This window comes from Aspergillus oryzae, chromosome 1 (assembly GCF_000184455.2).
Source record: "Aspergillus oryzae RIB40 DNA, chromosome 1".
Taxonomy (NCBI): domain Eukaryota; kingdom Fungi; phylum Ascomycota; class Eurotiomycetes; order Eurotiales; family Aspergillaceae; genus Aspergillus; species Aspergillus oryzae.
The window spans coordinates 3,161,341-3,183,499 of NC_036435.1; the positions used below are offsets into that span (position 1 = coordinate 3,161,341).

Consider the following 22,159-nt stretch of genomic DNA (forward strand, 5'->3'; position numbering starts at 1 on the left):
ATATCGATCAAGGAATGCCGTATTGCTCCGATACTATCGGCAAGCGTTCCCGGTAAAACGGCCTTAACGTCTGGTGGTGGCCACAAAACCATCAAACCCAGCGTATCTGGGGCTCACAAAGTAGCTGCTCAGTGGGAATGCTACGAAAGAAGTCCTACTGTCTACCCTATTGTTAAAGATGGGGAGCTGAACCTGTCATCTGAGCCTACCAATGATCACAAACTTATACTAGCACAGCTTGCACAAACTGCTGGGCTTCAGGGTGGCACTGGCGGTCAGAATACAGGGTCTGGGCAGGAGCGGAAGCACAGCTGGACAGATATTTATTATGCTAATTGGGAGTATTATCCACATGCCTGCTCCTCCAGCTACGAGGCTTTTCGCGATTGGTTTCGTCGTTGGCTGGATGGCACCATTCAAATTTGCTGCTATGCTGATATCTACCATCACGCTTTCTTTGATGGGACGGCGCATCCAGATGGCATACGCACCATGTATATTCCAGACTTAGAGGAACAAACGACTCTCCTGGACATGGATGATAAAGAGTCGCAGCTCCATTGCCATGAAACCGTCCAAGGTTATTGCCACAACTGGGAGCTTCATAATAAAAAAGAGCGTGATGAAGAGCAACTTCGGTTGAGAATTACACGCGAGCATTATCTTGAAGGCTTGAGGAATTTCCCACAGCCCAGCGCCAGCGTGCTTAAAGAGAACGTCTACCTCCGTCCTGTTGAAATAGGTGATGTCCCAGGGCTCCTTGAAATCTTCAACTGGTATGCACACAATTCTCCTTTGAGTACTTATATCGAACCACTGGAAGCTGGTGATATTCGCCAGTGTATCGATGATAGTACTGAGCAAAAACTGCCGTTTATTGTTGCTGCGGAGCGCAGAATCAGGGCAACGCCAAATAATGGTCCTCAAAAAATTCTGGGTTACGCACTCGCCACTGACTACCTGGGACGCAGAACCAGTGGTCGTTTTACAGCAGAGCTGGAGCTGTTTGTTAAGCCTGGACACACACACAAGGGTATTGGAAAGTGCCTAATGGATAAGCTTCTCGAAGTGTGCGACCCTACCTACATCCCAAAGCGTGGCTACTTCTTCGATTGCAATACCGAAGAGCGTACACGCTACTGGGCAGGAGGTCAACGCAGACTTGGCCGCCTTCTTTTTGCCATCAGTTACCCATCTGACAAAAGATCTACCTATAGCTGGATTGAAGAATGGCTCAAAAGTCAGTACGACTTTGAAGAGCAGGGTCGACTGAATGGTGCAAGAGTCAAATTTAGCCATTTGTAAGTACCCTCTCACGGATCAAGAAAGCATTGCCGTAAAGCTTATCCACTGATTACCGCCAGTCTCAACGTCACTTATCTTGTTCGAAATGTCGGTTACCACGCGGGTGATAGGTTCAATTCCTGAATTGAACCGGAAATTGATCGGGAAGTGCTAGTCAATCGGAGAGGTTTGGGCTGATTCCACCGAAAAAAAGAAAATGAGCCTAAAAATAATTGCCACAATTGTGTTTCACAGAATGCTGCTAATGTCGTTGGACTTGGTAGATAAGGTTTTCAGCTTCTAAATTGGTCGCAATATGGGTTACATGGTTTTTTATGTCTTTTTGTTATCTTTGCAGATCGTGTTGTTCTTAAGGTGCTTCGATGGCAAAACTCCTGTATGATCAAACACCCCCTAAAAATTTCAAAAGGGAAAAAGAAAGAAAAAAAAATACGGAAGAAGAAGAAGTGAGAAGAAGGAAGGAGTAGAGTGTGCTTTACTCAAAGAACATGAAAGATAACAGGTACAGACGTTAGCAAATCAACCTACGAAGTACTGACAACTTACCTAAGGTCAGGTACTTTATGCTAGTCCTGTTACAGCTTAGTACACGCAGAGAATAGGAACCACCAATCAATTCATCCCCAAAACAGTCCGCAGTCTTTTCTGCCGTACTATATTCTTTCACCGCCTCCGCAATTTCGAACTTTTTTCTTTCCCCGAAAAGACATGAATTAGTGAGCGCAGCTTAAGGGTCTGGGAGAACATTAGGAACTCTTTATTAAAAGTTATTTTTATGTACCTGTGCTCATTTTATTCTTGTTGAAAAGCGACTACCTAATTCACTTACTTGCCTGGTTTTGCTCCTTACAAACCGAAAAAATGGCACCGCCGAAAAAGCGCACTGCTCCCAAAGACGACGATTTCGTGCTTACACTCTCCGATGACGAAAACGATGTATTCAGCGGCATCAACGAGGATGGGGACGACCATTTAGACGAAGAAACGGCGAAGTCAACCACCAAGAAGCGCAAGAGGGACACGGCGGAGACAACACAAAGCAAGAACAAGAAACAGAAGCAACAGAAGCAATCTAAAAACGGAAAACAACAGAAGAAAGTTGAAGAAGCTGCATCTGAACCGGAGGAAGGCTCAGAGGAGGAGGAGGATGCTGGGGAGGATGACGGGGCGCTGAATTCGGATTTCGAGTTTGATGTCGGCGCTGCGGCTCAGAAGGATGTGGTGGAAGGGTTCGATGGATGGGGATTAGATGAGACGAAGGATGGCGCAAAGAAGAATGGCGATAAACAGGGAGTGGATATTGACGAGATCATATCGAGAAGGCAAGCGAAGAAAGAGGCTCAGTTGAAAAAGAAGCCGAAGAAACAGGAGGTTGAGAGCGAAGACGAGGGCAGTGGAAACGAGGATGATGCCTCGGATGGAGGCATGTCTGTGGATTTCCAGGACGATGAATTGATGGCTGAAGATGGTTTCGGCATGGGTGCTGACGGCGAGGATGAGAGCGGGCAGTCTGATGCTCAAGAGTCGGGCAGCGAAGACGAGCATGCAGGCAGCGATTCTGAGGATAGCGATGATGACGACGATGATGCTGCCTCTGACAACGACTCTGTCGCAACTCCCGTCCAGCATCCCGATGATGTTGCTTCAGACAATGATGGCTCAGATATCGAGAGTGAGGTCGATGCGGAAGAAGAAGCAAAACGCAAGGCCTTTTTCGCACCTGAGGAGCAGACCAGTGAACAATCTGCAGCTGAGCTGTCTAAGAAGTCATTCCAGGAATTCAACCTATCCCGACCCATTCTGCGTGGATTGGCAGCGGTCAACTTCACAAACCCGACTCCTATCCAGCGCAAGACTATCCCCGTGGCGCTTCTCGGCAAGGATATCGTTGGTAGTGCAGTGACTGGTTCAGGAAAGACGGCTGCCTTCGTTGTTCCCATCCTCGAGCGCCTTCTGTTCCGCCCCCGAAAGGTCCCTACTAGCCGTGTTGCGATCCTGATGCCCACTCGTGAATTGGCTGTCCAGTGCTACAATGTGGCTACTAAACTTGCTACATATACTGATATCACGTTCTGTCAGCTTGTTGGTGGTTTCAGTCTCCGTGAACAAGAGAATATCCTGAAGAAGCGCCCTGATGTGATCATTGCCACGCCTGGTCGTTTCATTGACCACATGCGTAACTCGGCGAGCTTCACCGTTGATACCCTCGAGATTTTGGTCTTGGATGAAGCCGATCGGATGCTGGAGGATGGTTTCGCAGATGAGCTGAACGAAATTCTGACTACCATTCCGAAGTCACGGCAGACGATGCTCTTTTCGGCAACCATGACCGACTCAGTCGACAAGCTTATTCGAGTGGGACTTAACCGGCCTGTACGACTGATGGTTGACTCTAAGAAGAACACCTCCATGAACCTGATTCAGGAATTTGTGCGTTTACGACCTGGAAGGGAGGATAAGCGATTGGGATACCTTCTTCACCTATGCAAGGAAGTCTACACGGGACGAGTCATAGTGTTCTTCCGGCAAAAGAAAGAAGCACATCGTGTACGGATTGCCTTTGGGCTCCTTGGATTGAAAGCTGCTGAGCTTCATGGTAGCATGAGTCAAGAACAGGTATGTCATACCTACCGCAGATTGACCGCAATATGCAAAATACTAACATAAATCACAGCGTATAAGAAGCGTTGAAAATTTCCGTGAGGGCAAGGTCTCTTTCCTGCTGGCTACCGATCTGGCGGCCCGTGGTTTGGATATTAAAGGGGTGGAAACGGTCATTAACTACGAAGCTCCTCAAAGCCATGAGATCTACCTGCATCGAGTCGGTCGTACTGCTCGTGCCGGTCGCTCTGGTCGAGCCTGCACGATCGCTGCCGAGCCAGATCGCAAGGTGGTTAAGGCAGCTGTCAAGGCTAGCAAGGCGCAGGGCGCCAAGGTCGCGAGCCGAGTTGTCGACCCAGCCGTCGCCGACAGATGGGCTCAGAAGGCCAAGGATCTTGAGGAAGAAATTAACGCAGTGCTCGAAGAGGAGAAGATAGAAAAGCAGCTGGCGCAAGCGGAGATGCAGGTGACCAGGAGTGAGAATATGATTAAGCACGAAGCGGAAATTATGTCGCGACCAAAGCGCACATGGTTTGCAAGTGAACGTGAAAAGATTCTCTCAAAGAAGGCCGGAGCCGCAGAGCTTAATGGACTGGATTCTGTGAAATCGAAAAAGGAGAAGGTGAGACTAAGCAATAAGGACAAGAAGCGTCTTGACGACTCCCGCCAGCGTAACGAAGGAAATATTGGATGGAAGAAGGGCAAGGTGGACCGAGAATCTCAGAAGCAAGGGAAGATTCAGAAGGGCAAGAAGGAGAATAAAAAGAAGGGCAAGAAATGAGGAAGAGGAAGAATCGGATGTTTGATGGTTACCAGCCTACCCCTGCTTTAGAACTCTGACTTGTTCCCTTGCCTGTATATATGTATGCATTCATGTACCTCATACCTCTGGATATCGTTCCAAAATTAGGGTTATTCTCATTTACCAACTCGCGACAAAGAATAATTACAAGCTTAACCTAATACCCGTTATCTTGAAGCTTGCCAGCCATGGGGCATACGACTAAATCAGTGTCGTCATGTCACTCTGGAGATCGACGAACTGCCCGGAAACTGTCGGTTTGCCGCGGACGAAAGTGGTCTGTCTGTATGGCCTGAGGCAGTGAAAGCCTCCGGTCATCGGCCGACTGGGGACGATGAAACATGTCGTACTCTAATAGTTCGCTGTTGAACTCCATCTGGAATGCAGATTGCACAAATAGCATGAGAGAACGGGCAATATTATTGCTAATAACGACTCGATGATTGACCGGGCCCAAAGTGAGACCCAGTTTGTTCCATGTGGTTCAGGGTACCTCTCCTATATCGTTAGACCACTAGAACTAGACTGTTGTCACCAACAAGGCGTAGGTACCTAGTGGCTCAAAAGTCTTGAAGAGGAAAAGGTGCATTGTTAGTCACCCCGTCCCCGTTGCCCCATTTGTGGTCTGGTACCAAATCATACGCCGCTTTTGCCATCCGCTGTCGGCGAGAGAAAAATTGAAGCGGAGAGTCACTGTAATTGATTGGGTTGACTCATTGCGCATCTTAAATACCCTCAATTGCTTCGTTTGCTTTCGTTCAAACTTTCCCAGCTTATCTTTTCATTTTCTTCTTGATCGTCGACCAGAGAGTCTTTATTCCTCGACCTCCCTTTGTCACTTCCTCTCTTTCCTCTCCATTCCCCCACTGCGGATCTCACCCGCTAACCGCTACCATGCCGATGTAAGTCCACTACCCCCCTCCATAGCTCCGTTATCGTGGAGCTTCCCGTCCGCAGCACTCAACGTCGAGCCCTGCCGACTTACTGCAATCAATGCACTAACAGTAACACCACAGGCTCAAAGATCCCTCAAAAAAGTACAAGCGGTTTAAGCCGCTGCATCTCCCCGATCGCCAATGGCCCAACAAGGTCATCGAAAAGGCTCCCCGGTGGCTGGCCACCGATCTAAGAGATGGCAATCAGAGCTTGCCTGATCCAATGGTATGATAGCTTGTGGAAGAGCAATTGTGGCTGAAGCATTACACAAGACTAGCTATTCTAACACATTAGGCTTTCACAGGATGGTGAACAAAAATTCCGCTTCTTTAAAATGCTCGTCGATATCGGCTACAAGGAGATCGAAGTTTCATTCCCATCTGCCTCACAAACAGACTTCGACTTCACCAGGCGTCTGGTGGAGACTCCTGGCGTCGTTCCAGATGATGTATGGCTCCAGGTTCTGTCCCCTTGTCGTGAGGACCTCATCCGCCGCACGGTGGACTCTCTAAAGGGTGCGAAGAAGGCTATCCTGCACATTTACCTAGCTACAAGCCCATGCTTCCGTCGAATTGTCTTCAACATGGACAAGCAGAAGAGTTTGGAAATGGCTGTCCGCTGCACCAAGTTCGCACGTTCGATCACTAAGGATGACCCCTCGACCGCCGGTACCGAGTGGCACTTCGAGTTCTCCCCCGAAACCTTCTCTGACACGGAGCCCGAGTTCGCTGCTCAGGTTTGCCAGGCCGTCAAGGAGGCTTGGGGTCCTACAGAGGAGGCTCCCATTATCTTTAACCTGCCCGCGACAGTAGAAATGTCGACCCCCAACGTTTTTGCGGACCAGATTGAGTACTTCTGCCGTCATGTGTCGGAGCGAGAGAAGTACGTCGTCTCCATTCACCCGCATAACGACCGTGGCTGTGCCATTGCGGCCGCTGAGCTGGCTCAGATGGCCGGCGCGCAGCGTGTGGAAGGCACTCTGTTCGGAAACGGTGAAAGAACGGGTAACGTTGACCTGGTCACTCTGGCTCTCAACCTCTACACACAGGGTATCACCCCCAATGTTGACTTCTCCGATATCAACGCTGTCATCAAGGTTGTTGAAGAAAGCAATAAAATCCCTGTCAACGAACGGTGGCCCTACGGCGGTCAGCTGGTTGTTTGCGCTTTTAGTGGAAGTCACCAAGATGCTATCAAGAAAGGCTTCAAGCTTCGTGATGATGCCACGGCAGCGTCAGATGAGGAAGTTCAATGGGAAATTCCTTACCTCCCCTTGGATCCTCAAGATATTGGCAGAACTTATGAGGCTGTTATTCGTGTCAACTCCCAGAGTGGCAAGGGTGGTGCTGCTTGGGTCATCTTGCGCAGCTTGGAGCTGGATCTCCCACGCGCCTTGCAGGTCGAGTTCAGCAAGATCGTTCAAAAGAAGTCGGAAGAGGTCAGCCGGGAGCTGCGGGCAAGCGAGATTGTCGGCCTTTTCGAAGAGGCATACCACCTCAAGTCCAACCCCCGCTTCAACCTGGTCGACTACAATATCACCACGGACCGCTCAACATCCCCGGCACCCCCCGAGCCTGGCAAAGCGCTGAACACCAAGAACCTGAAACGGCGCTTCACTGGTGTCATCGAGATCGATGGTGTTCAGCACGCTATTACTGGTGTTGGTCCTGGTGCTATCTCCTCTTTGGCTGGCGCCTTGTCCACCCTCGGCATCGATCTCGACGTTGTCGACTACAAGGAACACTCCATTGGTTTGGGTAGGGAGGTGAAGGCCGCAACGTACATCCAGTGCACTGCGGCCGGTAGCAAGGAGCAGGTCTGGGGTGTTGGTATCCACCAGGACGTTGTCCAGGCCAGTTTGATCGCTTTGCTCAGTGCTGCTAGCTCGGTAAGCTCTCCAACTTCCTCGTTTGGCTGCAATAATCATTATATATCTTACTAACTTTAGTCGTGCAGTTCCTGACTAGTCGTGCCGGTTCTCCTGCTCCCTTCCGCCCTATCCGCTCCAACACCCTCACAGATGAGGATCTGCAAGCCCTAGAGACCCTCACCGGCTCCAGCGATCTTGCCACCAACCTGGCTAAGGCTGCTAACGGCAGTTCTAAGTCCCAGGTCGATATTGATGCCCTGACGAGACAAGCCGAGAGCCAGTAAATCTTGAGCCTTTTTTTCTTACTACTCTTTTGGGAGTTTCTATCTTTTCCTAATTCATGGCTGGGGGGGACAGGTTCAGTTTAATTTTTAAGACTGCAGTAGCAGAAAAGCAGAGTCTTGAAAAGCGTTTTTGTATGTAAAGAATGACATGATACGAAAGATAATATAATTGAGATGTCAAATTTTTCTCACTTGATTGAGCTCTCTTTAATTTACAAAAAGCCAGCCAAATATTTTGTCAAGGCTATATATATCTAGATATATAGGACACCCTCGGGTGCACTCACAATCTGTACACATACTCTACGAAACGAGCGCAATCCGTAACCATTTACCATATACGGACTATAGCATCACATATACAGACAGATGCAAGACAGGAGACACGAGATAAAAGGACGATTGGGCGATATCACCACAGAAAAGAACACACTTGAGATGGGAAGATCATTTGAGATCGTGGGTCACCCTGGTGGATCACGTACCATCCGCCTTACCACTTACGGTTAAAGTTAACTTAAATTGTGCAAGTTTGTTCTAAAGTCCCTCATATTTTTTAATAAGTGAACAATTACCATTCACTTGGGGATGTGGTTTAGTGGTATAATATTCCCTTAGCATGGGAGAGGTCCGGGGTTCGATTCCCCGCATCTCCAACCTTTTTTATTATTTGTTTCTTTCAAGTATACCTGTGCTCCCCTAAGATAGATGTGCCGGACGGCGCGTAGTTAGTATTTCCCTGAATGTTCTTAAATTTTTACTTCCGGCGACTCTGTTTTCGTTATATTCAAGCTCTATGACTGTAGGTAGTATTCGAAGGACACAATGCAATGACCCCAAGTTGGTGGTACTGTCTATGTATGAGACCTCAGCTCTAATGCGCTAGGCATTGAGTTGCTTTCTTCAGCAGAAGCGTCACTTCGTCTGGTCTTTTGACGGGTGTTTTCGGTGGCTCTAGCCTTTCTGAAGCAGGTATATGCATACTAATACCTGGCTTCATTGCTTCGTCAACAGGTTATTCGTCTCATGCCACCCGAGGATGATGGATGTGAAGCAATTGACTACTTGCCGTACTCAATTCTACCTGGCAAGGACCCCAACTACCGGGAACAATGTGTCCCATATACCGATAATGTCCAGGAGTCTTCCATTCCGAAAGAACGTGCATATCTCGAAGATATACAGGCTAACAGAGTAGGGGACGATATAGCCGATTCATCTACGTTACGCGCCGTCTAGTACGCAAGTCATGATCATGTAATCCTGGAAAAATACGACCGGATTGCGCTTCCTTAGAGGGTAGTACTCCTCGCATGGTTGTACATTGTACATTGTTCGGGTGATAAACTACTTCAAATGCTCCAAGGATATTGAGAGGCTTTCAATGCTACGAGAGAGGGGATATACAAGGCTTCTCGGGGGAACAAGAATATCGCTGTCGATATATGAGCACGTAGACAGACTATTAGTGGCTCAGGGATGATTGTGATGTGTTGAAGTCTTCGTGTCTGACGGTAGTGTTGAAACGAGGAAAGGAGGGGGGGTTTATAGTCGCCAGAGCAGGCGGTGTCATGTGGCAGCATGTTGATGGGCTTCACAGATTGATCAAATCAAGCCCCGTGCTAGGGAGTGCCCTGGCTCAATTAATGCTTCTTGGCGATATAAGATACTCAACGAATCGTTTCGGAATTATTACGACATACATGAGTTTCTGGATCGAGCATCGATTAGGATCATTGCACGGTTGCCTTTGACTAATTTTGGAATGATCGGTGTAAGCTCGGGGATAGTCTAGTTAGAGGCGGGGGTTCTCGTATACTAGTTTGGTGGACGTATCGTCCTTCATGTGGGTGTTGTTCGAAAGGTATGGCCTCTACTTTATTCACAAGCAAGATATTATCTTTCGAAGAGTTCGAAGACAGGCAGATGGAGAGTAACTCCTTTTATGCATGTAAGTGCCTCCTTAAGGGTCATTTATCATATGGGTACTATTACTCTTCCCACTCTGCGTAGTAGTTTTGTTGTTGACAGAAAAATAATATGTAGGAAATAAGCCGTTAGACGGAAGGACCTTCCGGTCTGGAGTTAGGAAAGGAACTACAAAACAAGCCTCAGCTTCGCACTTCTCTTTTTTATTCATAGCGCTCATTGTAACACTAGTGATTCACTAAGGTAGCGAAATCAATTAAATGAACCTCGGCACGATAGCCTTTAGTACCTTATGCAGGGCAAGCGGGGTAGAAAAAACCCCCTCATCGTACAATCCATAAGACACCCACAAGACACTAATTCCCAATTTAAATCTGATTTCTAAATCCAATTGACTTTCGTTTTTCCGCCTCAACGGCAAACTATATCTGAAAATTGCTTTAACACATATGCCTTACTCGTTAAAGGGAAGAAACGTGCTGGTGACAGCCGGCTCTAGGTGAGAGAGCTCCTTGTCCGCTACTGGGATCCCCCTTTAGCTAATCGTAGCCACAATGACTTCTAGAGGCCTAGGCGCCCTGGTATGCGAGAAGTTTGCAGCAGAGGGTGCCAACGTGCTCATCAACTACCACTCCAATGTGGAGGCTGCGCAGCAACTGGCCGACAAACTCGAGAATGAGTACTCGGTGAAGTGCCACATCGCCCAAGCTGTATGAATATCTTCACAGACATTGATTTGATTCCAAGATGCTATATATTCATGTACTGAATCATTTATTCCCATCAAGGACACGCTCGTGGCCGCCGAGAACGACCAGCTTGTTCACACAGCTGTGGAAAAGCTAGGTGGTTTGGATATCATCATTGCTAATGCTGGATGGACGCGCTTTACTCGCCCTGGGGACATTTACGACATGTCCCACGATGAGTGGAATAAGGTAACGCTCCCATGGTGCAAGATGATCCCTCAAAAATTAATACTTATCCGCACGTCTAGTGTTGGGCAGCCAACGTAATGTCCCACCTGCAGCTTATGCAAACTGCGCAGCCTATCATGTCGAAGAACCCCGACGGCGGCGTCTATATTGCAACTTCTTCTGTTGCCGTATGCTCAGAACCCACTTCAAATGATCTTCGTGGTTATAAGACTGACCTGAAGTAGGGAATCACGACGAGCGGCAGCAGCATGGCATACTCTGTCACCAAAGCAGCTGGCCTGCACCTGATGAAGCATTTCGCCTTCACATTTGGGCCCGAGATTCGCGTCAATGCAGTCTTGCCGGGTCTACTTCTGACGGAATGGGTAGGTCTACTGATTTAACACTGTCAAATGTCCTTAGTACGGGTGATTTATTGAGTAACATTTCAGGGCATGAAGTTTGGCGACAACATAATCAATGCGCTGAAGGAACGGTCTACTTTGAGACACGAGGTATGGATTTGAATCTGCTGCAGGCCCAAACCGAGATATCGCTAACATAGGAAAACCAAACTAGACGTACCTGGACGACTGCGCGGACGCGTATATCAGTCTCGCAAAGAATACGTCCGCGACGGGCCAGCAGCTCACTGTTGGTATGTTGCACAGTTTTAGGTACATGTTTCGAGATACTAATTAAGATTTTGATAGATGCGGGTTTGGCTCTTGGACATCTCCCATCGGCTAAGGTTTGAAGTTTGTGCGGTAGACTTTATCTTGATTCCGGATTAGCTAGATATCAATATGTCCTAGGTTATGATGCATCTTTCTCTTGGCCTCGGTTTGTTCTGTTATCTGGGAAACACTCAGGCAAGATCCATGGACATGGAAGCATAGCAATAGTATTAGAAATTATAGTCTACCCTAAACAACCACTAGAAATACTACTCCCTAAAGTGCCCTTCAACTAGATCTTGTTTCCCAAACTGCCAAAGATCAGTTAAGTCGAAATCCAATGACCACGGTATGAAAGGAATAGAGCCCGGTAATGACTCAGCAAGGGATCCCATGCTATAGTTCTCATTGAGAGGATTCTGTTCGGACGGCATCTCATCTGTTGGAGGATCATCGAGACCGTCATACAAGGATCCCCATGCGCTATCTCTAGAAGCTAATTCGTGCGGTAACTCTGTTTCGTTTAAGCTGGTAGGTTCCGTCCGATTATGGCTCGCATTATGCCTTGCGTTTGTCAACTAGAATCCAGTGAGTATGTTCCATCCCAGGCGGTACAACAAAGGAAGTGTATACGTACGTATGTATCAGCTGTGGAGTCAAGTCCCTTGTTGTGCGGCTGGCCATGGTTCTCTGTTGCAGGGCGATGAGGAAGATGCATGACCGCCTCATCAGAGTCTCGACGTGGCCGTTTCGATACGGTTTTCAATTGGACTTGCACCTTTTCCACATATTCCACTGCCATTAACCTCATCTTGCTAAATATTTCGGAGACTAGATTGGGCAGAAACGTCCCACTGGCTTGAAGACTAGGGAACAGGGAATCGAGAATGACTCCCAGAAGCTGAACGTCTTCAGTGATATAAGAATCGCCAGGATTCTGAATAACATTGGCGAAAAGGATAATGAACGCCGAAAGTGAATGAAATAGAGTGAGACTAGGACTGGTCAGACACAGCGGTTCCTAGTACACATCTTGGCGGAGGAGATCCTTACCCAACTAGCATGGTCCTTTTGGGAAAGCCATATTGATCTATTGCAATCAAAAGACGCGCGATATTTCGAGCTGAGTCCAAACATATCATATGCCCGGTATAGACACGATCTCCGATGTCACCGCAACCTTGGCGAGCCATTTCATTGTGCAACTCATCATATTCCGTCAGCTGATCTTGAAAGGCCCAGCAGCGATGTAGAGTTGCTAGACAGTTAAAGTATTCGAGATGTAACGTAATCGCATGACGGACGTTTTCTTTAGTGCATACGATTGGTTTTCCTGGTTGGACGTCTCCTGGTAGAGATCGGCACCACTCCTGAAGTTTCGTATCCAGCTCAGATATAGTTCGAAACCTTTTCAGGGCGGGGTATCTTCTTGAGCGAGCGCTGTACAATTCCGAATAAACCTCGCTGGCGATTCTGCTAAGCTTCATGTGTGCCAAGAGCAATACAGCAGTTCTCGGATTTGTAACGGCCAATTGCCGCTCGTCTGGAATATCGATTTCTATGTCCCTGTCATCGATAGCTGGTGGCCTTCCTAATCTAAGACTGAGACTTTTGTCAAGAGAGTACATGCACCAGAAGATAATATATCGCTCAGAGATCTCCGGTGGGGAAAGGCGAGGGTCCTTCAACTGTTGCTGCAAGCCGAGTGACGTTGCGACCCGTACTGCGGCTCCTAAAGCAATGTATGTGGCTTCTTTGTCAAGAAGGATTTCCGTAGTAAGAGCCTGGGAATGCATTGATTAGTCCTGAGCCGAAGTTGAGATCAACCGAAGGAGACCCTACCATTGCCAACAACGCCTGTACAGCCATAAGATCCCTGCAGCTGAGGGATAATTCGCCGAAAACATTCCAGCAATTTCGTAGGTAGTCTACTGCAGTCGTGGGTGCCCGCATTGAGCTTTCGGTGCTCTCATTCATACTCTCCTCATGCGACAGCAGGCAGCCAAGCGCAAGAACTACATTGAGCGAGGCATACCAAGATGTGCTCTTCGGGGGGCAAGAAGTATACTGCTGTTCGTACAGAGCTTCAAATGTATCCCTTCGATACAAAGGTATAACATCATTAAGGGTGTCAAAAAAATCTGAGAACATATCAGAGAAAGTGTACTTCATACGGGTGGAAATAATCTTACATGTGACAAACGAATCAGCAACATGTTTAGGTGGAAGTGACACTTGTCCTCGATAGTCTAGACCATGCCATAGGCGCATTGATTCATGGAGGGGAGGGCATGCTTGTATTCGCCTCAGGATGAGATCCGAAAGGTCCGAAGAATTAGTCCTACTGGATATCCACTGTAATCCAGCAGGAGAGAAAATGGAGAGACTCGAAGCTGAGCCTGAAGCGTGTAGGTCATCAGCAGAGTTTCCATATACCATATGAAGTTCCATATTTACCAATAAACGTAGAGGAACCCTCATCATGAAGTAATAGCATTGAAAGTTGATCGTCCAGATCAGCTGATGTACCAGTAGTGGCAGGAGTGGCAGCCTCACTTGAGAGACCTGACGCGGCCAAGATCGACTCCATGCGCTCAATTCGGCTTTCCATATCTAGAATCTTCCCTCGCCTAAATGACAGGGGAAATGAGAGGTGTGATTCGGATAGAGACGCCTTTAGAGGCAATTTCAAAGCGTGCCTACTTACCTGTCCGGTTTCGACGTCTTTCGAGGGTGGAAAGTTGTGACACAATCATCGCCTCGTTGTAGACACCTAGCACAGCTCTGCCCTTCCCTCTGGCATCTCACCTGTTGGAAGAGCAGGTCAATCATCGGATACCCGCGGAATGCCGAAATAATATTACCTTTGCAGCCCTACACTTATCACACGATGTCCGCAGCGCATGACCAAAAGGCGGATGCGGATCCATATTGGACTAGATAGGTATATTTTCTGTCGCTAGATAAAAAAGATCGGAGAGGTTAGTGAAGTAAGAGATAGAAGCCCGCGATCGCTCACCTCGCCTAATATGCAAAAAGTAAAATAATACTAGCTCTCGCTTTAAGAATCCGAGTGGGTCTACCTTAATCTCTAACCTTGATTGCCCAGGATCCGAATCGCTTCCAAAATAGTAGTGTTAGCAATGGTAGTCGATTTCTTGGTTGAGGTAGGTAATGGTGTAGATACTAGCCTAGCCCGTGGCCGTTTTAGACAATTAAGTGGCGCCATTAACCTCACGTGGCGAATTCAAGACCATTAAATCAGGCTCCGTATAGAAGATCTATACTGTGTATAAATCGGGACATTGCTCTTCTTATGTGACTAAGCGGCCATAAACTGAATCCGGTGCCGGTATCTATCTACTTCGTATCAAAGCTGATTATATTATCTGTTTTCATTCCTCGGGTTGTACCGTGTACCCTCCTTGTTGGAAGCACCCACTCTGCAGTAAAAAGTCTGGTGAAAATCACGCATCTCGTTAGAATCACCCAACTTACGTTATATATTTCTTCAGACATCGAAGGTGGGAACGCAAAGCCCTATGAATCTTGGCGGTTGAATTACCTCGGTCCCGTGTCATCCTTATGATTAAGGATCCACCACGGAGTTAAACGCTGCCTACGGAGTACTTACTAGCAGCATGGCTTCTTCCCGAGTCCCTTCGAGAACAATCCATCGCGATGACTGTGTTCGAGCAGCTGGCGCAAGTTGGCAAACACATACTACCATTTCCAGTCGATAGCTAAAAGAATCTAGCATATTCATTCATAGGGTATGTATGTACAAAACGTTGAACGTCGTTCACAGTGCAAATAGAAGTAGACATATCATTTGATCGAAGACAACAGCTAGAGGTTAAATGCGCACAGGGGAATGGGCTAAAGAGGCAATGGGTTTTGTAAAGTCATAAGAACGATGAAATGTTCAAGGGACATAGATAACAAAGAAAGAGAAGAAGGGCGAGCTCCAAGTACTCTATGCCAGAAACGGGATACAAGATAGCCAACACTATATCAAAGCATCTGCATCTAATTACCCATCTATATGTTATGACCACTGTTGCACGGCGAAATGATGAAGTTTGCGTGCTTTCAAATCCCGTAGTTATTTCCGTCAAATCGCCTTCTTGTCATGTCATCGTTACTACTGGGCGTACTAGGAACTCCACCCTGACCATATGTATCATCAACTCCCAGCGTTGATTGGTACATAAGAGCTTCTTGTGGCCAGTCGCCAGCACCGACGTCCGGTGCGTCAGGCCTCCCATCGTAGAAATCAGGTTGGCCAGTCGAGAAACCACTAGGAACACCGGCATACTGTTGTTTATGGGCAAGAGAGTCGCCCCTAGGAGGGTTACGGTAAGGCAAATTTTCAATCGCGGGGGTGCTTGCTTCCAACGGAGCTGTGGCTGTGGCCGCTGAGTTAGCAAAATCACCGAAGTCGAAACCAAAGTCAGGGTTTCCAATTGTTGCAGGAGCTTCAGCTTTTGCCGGAAGACCCCCAGTAGTTGAAGATGTTGGCGGTCGTGTCGGTTCCGCTATGTGTGGAACTGAGGGGATTGTTTCGGGAATGGTGATCGGGCTATCAATCGCCGGTTCTTCCCTTTCCTGCTTAGTATGATAGGAGCCGGGTGCTTCAGGCTGCTCCATAAGCACTGGAGCTGGTGAGCGAGGAACAGCCGAGTCGCTATCCGGGATCACGGTAGATCGTCGAGTGCTGTTGCCCATCATGCTCCCGGGTTTTGAGCTTCGGCTGACGCGATGCTGAGGGGCCTCTGAGAACGGATTTTCTGGTCCTTCCATATCGCGGATACTGAACTGGGCGATTGATCGTAGTTTCCGTGTGACCCAGGACGCTAAGACCTTGCCTCGTTGTTTTTCGCCTAATCGAGACCGAGGGAAGTCTCCATGAGAAACAAATGCCACGATATCGGCAACAACTTGGTGCTCGTTTAGAATAGCATCGACAATCACAGGCACGAGAGATGCTAAGTAAGCCTTTCTTGTAACTTCAACAACAACAACTATTAATCCACCTGCCTGGAAGACAGCACTGTATCAATTATATTAGCAGATGTATGTCATACTGGAATACTATGACTGTTCACTTACCAGCCTCCAGTCACAATGTTGCGGTGACATCTCTCAACGGAGTTTTCAATATCCATTGGGAAATGGTTGAGACCATTGACCTCGAAGGTCTCACCGATCCCTCCAAGAACAAATAGTACTTGCATTTCAACGGGCTGTCCTCCAGGGCCAATAGGTCTCGTGACAGTGTGAAGGAAGCCTAGATCGCCAGTGCGTACATATGCCACACTCGGGTCGCCGTCTACAATTCGGCCGTTGAAACGCTCGTGGTCGAAATCTTGTTTAGATCCGTAGAATGCCTTGGCGCAGGCATCCGATTGTATCCAGATCTCGCCGTATTCACCCACATGTGACAAAGTACAGGTCTCCGGGTTCACAATAGCTATTTGTGTATTCACCGGCACCATTCCAGAGTCTTGGACGGCAAGGGCAGTCGGGTCTGTATCAGGATCTGCCGGACACACAAGTCCACGACGCAGAGCCCGAAGGTCAAGCCATAATTCAATCGGTTCGATGCACATATATGATCTCGTAACAACCATCGGGTTAAGGACATGAGAATACACTATGTTGATTGCGGTACGGTCGAGACTTGCAGAAGCGAAGTGCAGACGCACCTTTTGGTCTGGAGGTAAGAGCGTGTTAGCAGACCTGTTTTGATTGATCGAATCATAAGGAACATACATATGTCGATACGTGGTCGGCCTTCAGCAGAAATCATCAAGTTCTTTAATTCCTGAAGTTGGAAACCTTTCCCAGCCATTGCAGTCATCGCGTAATCCAACATCTGGCTGGTAGCATACGTATCTTTGATCTTATAGCGTGCAAGAGTGACGAAAAGTGTCATAGGGTTTGTTGCGAAGTCGACGGGTGATACGAGGTATGTCGGTGCCCCTAGAAGCTTTGGTTAACCCGGAAGACATTTATTTTAAGTTTACTGATTCTGCTTACCAACATAGATACCCATCAAACATGTATGGAGGAAGCCAAGACTCAGGGTGCTGCGAACACTACCCAGAACTGGTCTTGCACTGCTCATCTGGCATGTCTCTTTTTGTACCTTGCACATACCCATAATAGTATCGTGGCCGATATGGACCGATATCCTCCTCTGGTCTGGCGTCCAATAAGTCCAAACCATGGCCGGTGTACTTCCCTGTAACCATGCATCTTTCACAACATAGCCGAGCTCACGACAGCCGTGAGACTGTTTCGTTGGTTTTGTGGTGTTGTAGATTGCCGGTACACCTATCCGAAGAACCTGTGCAGACTGCTTGATATGCTGCGAAACGAGCTTCTGTCTCATCACATGATCAACATCACTGTTTACAATGATGGCTTTCACATTGAAATCATTGATAACGTGTAAGAACGCTGGGGCATCTTCTGAAAGTCGATTTTGGTCAATAGGGGGAAGGGGAATGGCAACCACACCCAGACAGAAGCAAGCATGAACTGCATAAACGTATTCTTCTGAGTGAGTATACATAAGCACCAAGTGATCGCCTGGGCGAACTTTGACTTTGTTCCTCAGATAGGTCGCTACAGCGGCAACTTTTAAGTCGAACTTCTTCCAAGTGATGCCCTTCCCTTCTTTTCCACGGCCATCGATCGAGCAATATGCCAGCTCTTCTGCCTGACGAGAAACACGCCAATGGAGGAGATCCACGATAGTTGAGAAATTGCTCAATGGCGTTGATGTGCGATCATCCATGACGACTTCACGGTAGTCTACCCCCGAATACTGCTTTTCTTGCATGGCAAGCATTTCTTGTCTTGACATCAGGGCTAGGGGAGACCAGATTCCTCCGACTGGGTCAACTCCAACCGGTAAGTTCATAACCGACCGCTCAACACCGAACTTCACATGAACACAGGGTAAAGTCCCAGAATCAAAATCTCTGCGGCAGAGCATGTTGCCGATCTCTCGCCTGCCATTTTTAGTGACACGAGGTAGAGTGTTGGGAGCGGTGAGCAGGACACAGTAGACTCGCAAGTGGTGCTCTTGATAGAGGACTTCCATACACCTTTCTGCCAGAGATTCAAGGAGAACCGAGTCCAACTGCCGTGGAGGCCCACCGGAGGTTGCTGGTGCCGTGGACGCTGCGTATGACTCTAGGACCACAATCGGAAGATGTTCTTCGTTGACAAAAACATCGAAGGCTGTACAATCGTGTATCTTAGGCACATTTTTCAGAAGACTGACGATCATATGTTGAACAAAGAAATAACGATGTTCAACGATTTCCTGTCCGTGTTCCACCCATTCGACCTTCTGACGAAGACGGTCTTCATAGAGGCCCAGCACAAATATCTTGCCTTCGATCACACACCCCAGCAAACCAGTCCGCAAGAACTCCGGCTCCACCAGCACAGGAGTTGGGTTTCCCTCTTCGAATTTGTAGGGTCGCGCATGGAAGATTGCTTCAGTATGTTTTGGCAGCGCCCAGAAGCCTCCAGAAAGGGATGGCGAGTCCACCCAAATCTCTCCGATAACATTCGGTGTGCACAGCAAATTTGTCTCAGGATCGACCACAGCCAGTGTAGCATCAGGGATAGGATAACCAAATGAGCCAACGCGCACAGCATGTGGCATAGACCCGGCAAACTTCCTAGCCTCTTCACCCATGGCCAAGACGACAATTTCGTTGCTTTTCAAAGCCTCTTTGTCGAGAAGGACTTCTTGGAGCTCATTCTTTGTTTGCTCCTTTGAGATAGGAGCTGGTGATGAGCCCCCACCCAACAAACTGCTGCCAAATCCGCTGTTGTCCTTGGTCTTCTCTGACTGTCTCTCTTCCTTCTTGAAATCCTCGCGCTCATTTGGATCCATTTCATGAGTTAAAGAGCAACCCATACGTTCTTCACCGCCTAACCAATCCCGCACACTGATTACCATACCTCCATGCTCGGGCAAGCAAAGCATTGGAGCGACAATATCCCGAGCTCTTGGATTCCTCATCGGCCTTAGCCATCTGTCCGCCAAGATCTCGTGGAATTCAGCATCAACAGTGAGAGTGTCTATAAGACAGAGCTTAACACTTCCGAAATTGGGCTCAGAATTCTTCTTATAATGCCGTGTGGCCATTGGATCCTGTTGATAATTGTAGGCAGCTATTTTGAGACCAGGGTAATCTGCAGCCATGACAGTTGCCCTGTATTTCGTGATGAGGTGTGCATAGAGGCCTGGCGTTTCAACCGCCCGGTCTTCTAACCAGACGGTTGTGTGGCCGCCATATACTGTAAGAAGCACACCTAAGATCATACCGATTCCATGCCTGGGGTCGAGATAGCTCATGATCGTTTCTCCATGCGATCTGACTTTTGAAGAGCCCGGCACAGTTGAGATCATTGCGCTAAGGCAGGCCATCTGATGCATGATCGTTCGGTGACTCATGACAACACCGCGCAAATCCCCTGTAGGTGCTCTTGAGAATTCAATATAAGCCAGGTCAGGTACCACAAGAGGCGGTACATCGTCCTTTTTTTTCGGATGATAACTTCCGAATTCGTTCGTTTTCCACCACTCTACACCTCTTGGCCAGTTCAACTTTTGAGCAGTAATATCCCTTTGAAAGCTTTTCAGATTATTTTCTGTAGTCAATGCAAGATGCGCTTGCGTAGAGGTGAGAACAAGGTTAAGGCTTTGATAGTCCTCGAGGCTATTGATGGGTACAGCAACAACGCCGGCGATGAAGCATCCCATGAGCGCAACGGCAAACTCTATGACCTCGGAATCTCGGTAGATGAGGGCTACTCGGTCACCGCGATATAGATTACTCTTATCTCGGATAACCTGTGCGACCTTTTCAGCACGACTTGCAAGCTTCTCCCATGTGATCGACGCAATCTCCTTGCCCTTTTGGTCCAAGACCCAATAAGCAGCCTGTTTTGAATGAATCCGAGAGCGATGCCGAAGGACAGCCGGGATGTTGTCGAAGTTAGACATTGGCATATTCTTGTCATGGGGGTCATGAACTGCGAATGGAATGTCCCGAGGCTCTAGAGGAAGTAAATGCTCAATTGCCGGCCCATGAGGCAGCTCAGAAGCAGGTATCAGCGGCGGTGCCATGTTTGCAGTGGGAGAAAATGCATCCGATTGGGAGTAACGATGAAAGCCGCCCCCACCATAGCTATCTCTATAATCATCTTGTTGCTGTCCCGCGAAATCGGAGAAGTATCCTTGCTGTGAGTCGAGCATCGTCGACTGCCGTGTGATTCCGCCAGGTGGTGGCATTTCATAAACACCAGCAGGCTCATCCGAATGATCTTGGTATGAACCAGGGTTGAATGCATAGTTCTGACTCAATAGTGTCGCGGTCCTTGTGTCTTCTGGTGTCACAGGCGCTTGTTGTGACTTCGGCAGGAATAGAGAGTCATATGAGCCAGACGAGGGCATTCGGTCGAGAGCCTGTAGGAACGCGCTGTCTCTGTCAACGGTGTGTTGTGTATCCGCACTGATTCTTCGATCGTATCCGAAGCTTCCGCTGCCCGGTGTGTTGCCACGTTCGTTGGTGAATGATGAGTAACCCTGAGTTGTAGATTCGGCGGTAGGCGGTCGAACGCTAAGTATGGCCGGCGGAATATAATTTGAGCTCGTCAACGATGAAGAAGGTCCTCCCGATCCAGGTGTATTAACTTCGAGGCCGCTGTTAGGGCCAAAGAATTGTGAAAGGAGAAGCGTCCGGCGTTTCTGATAGCTTCCAAGAAAATCAGTCTCATCAATCGTTGATAGTATATCTCCCACTGTATTTGATTCAAACATCATGTATTTGAGCACCCCCCTCGCTCTTCCCGGCGGCTCTCATCTACCATGTTTGTCCGATAGAGGTCGCTTACCCTTTCTCCGTGATATCTCCTTCCTGAGTTCCAAGATGTTAGTCCTACACGGTCAAGCAAGAATGACTCCCATATCGTTAGGAGCAGTTGATAGGTTTCTCTGCTCCATACACACCTCCAATTCTCTGTCGAGGTTCCGCAAAGCGCTGTTCAGCTCTGGATTATCGTCCGCCATTTTCGAAGTGTTGAATATGAACTTAATGAGGGGCTCTCATGCGAATCCGCGTTGTAAAGGATAAACGAGTTCTACGATCCTCATCTCAGGATCCTTGAGGCGTCAGTCGTAGAGCGCTGGAGGGAATCTCAGACACCCTGACTTATGTGGCCCCCTAGTGGTGATATCGTGAGGTGGTCCTATTTCACTCCGGGTTGTCCTCTATTTCTCCGCGCTTGAAGAGCCACAACGTCACCTGCCGTCGTGGCTTGAAGCCCCTCAAAGCCGGTCTCCACAAACACAGGGGAACCAATGATAAAACTTAGTTCCTTGCACAGCCACGACACAGGAGCAGAAATTAAGCATATGGGCACGAGGATGATCCTTAAAGATTATTCACAACAATAGTTATCTTCGCTTACATCGAGTATAACCGAGTGCATTATTTGTGGATGGGCGGTCCAAGCCCACTATGATTCTCCGAACTCATCATCTTGCTCTCATTTTTTTTGCTTCTGCATTTTCTTACAATCAACCTGAATGACACGTTTGGTGCTCCGTACAAAGACTACGTTACGCAGATAAAAATGTAATTTCACGTCTTTACAGTTTGTACAACTTGTTTGCTGACTGAGGATATACCTAAAACTGTTTGGTATACATTGGAAAGGAGACTAACACTCTTTTGACTGTACTGTACATATGGGTCAAGTAGTACTACGAGAATAGACACATCTGCGGTTCATGGATTATAGGA

The 22,159-nt window shown here is 48.0% G+C and overlaps 5 protein-coding genes and 1 non-coding gene across 6 annotated transcripts; 4 read left to right on the forward strand and 2 right to left on the reverse strand.

Annotated features, from left to right (window-relative positions):
- Positions 1-352: 352 nt before the first annotated feature.
- On the forward strand, positions 353-4,687 carry drs1 (putative ATP-dependent RNA helicase DRS1; the record flags this gene model as incomplete). Its single annotated transcript, XM_023238477.1, has 3 exons — positions 353-494; positions 2,201-3,921; positions 3,980-4,687. 3 exons carry the CDS (start codon positions 353-355, stop codon positions 4,685-4,687), a joined length of 2,571 nt encoding a protein of 856 aa, XP_023089280.1.
- A 915-nt stretch (positions 4,688-5,602) lies between these two features.
- Positions 5,603-7,798, forward strand: AO090005001230 (2-isopropylmalate synthase; the record flags this gene model as incomplete). Its single annotated transcript, XM_001818128.3, has 4 exons — positions 5,603-5,610; positions 5,725-5,869; positions 5,949-7,532; positions 7,601-7,798. The coding sequence occupies 4 exons, from the start codon at positions 5,603-5,605 to the stop codon at positions 7,796-7,798; spliced, it is 1,935 nt and encodes a 644-aa protein (XP_001818180.1).
- A 584-nt stretch (positions 7,799-8,382) lies between these two features.
- Positions 8,383-8,454, forward strand: AO090005t00019. Its single transcript has one exon. It is a non-coding gene; the product is annotated as a tRNA-Ala (tRNA).
- A 1,827-nt stretch (positions 8,455-10,281) lies between these two features.
- On the forward strand, positions 10,282-11,401 carry AO090005001229 (SDR family NAD(P)-dependent oxidoreductase; the record flags this gene model as incomplete). Its single annotated transcript, XM_001818127.3, has 7 exons — positions 10,282-10,437; positions 10,516-10,665; positions 10,725-10,832; positions 10,890-11,030; positions 11,097-11,159; positions 11,224-11,302; positions 11,358-11,401. The coding sequence occupies 7 exons, from the start codon at positions 10,282-10,284 to the stop codon at positions 11,399-11,401; spliced, it is 741 nt and encodes a 246-aa protein (XP_001818179.3).
- A 189-nt stretch (positions 11,402-11,590) lies between these two features.
- On the reverse strand, positions 11,591-12,514 carry AO090005001228 (uncharacterized protein; the record flags this gene model as incomplete). The annotated part of the gene is made up of 3 exons (XM_001818126.3): positions 11,591-11,899; positions 11,959-12,316; positions 12,375-12,514. 3 exons carry the CDS (start codon positions 12,512-12,514, stop codon positions 11,591-11,593), a joined length of 807 nt encoding a protein of 268 aa, XP_001818178.3.
- Positions 12,515-15,413: 2,899 nt separating this feature from the next.
- Positions 15,414-21,423, reverse strand: AO090005001226 (putative AMP binding domain protein; the record flags this gene model as incomplete). The annotated part of the gene is made up of 5 exons (XM_023238506.1): positions 15,414-16,374; positions 16,434-17,037; positions 17,097-17,306; positions 17,364-20,678; positions 21,360-21,423. The coding sequence occupies 5 exons, from the start codon at positions 21,421-21,423 to the stop codon at positions 15,414-15,416; spliced, it is 5,154 nt and encodes a 1,717-aa protein (XP_023089279.1).
- Positions 21,424-22,159: the final 736 nt, after the last annotated feature.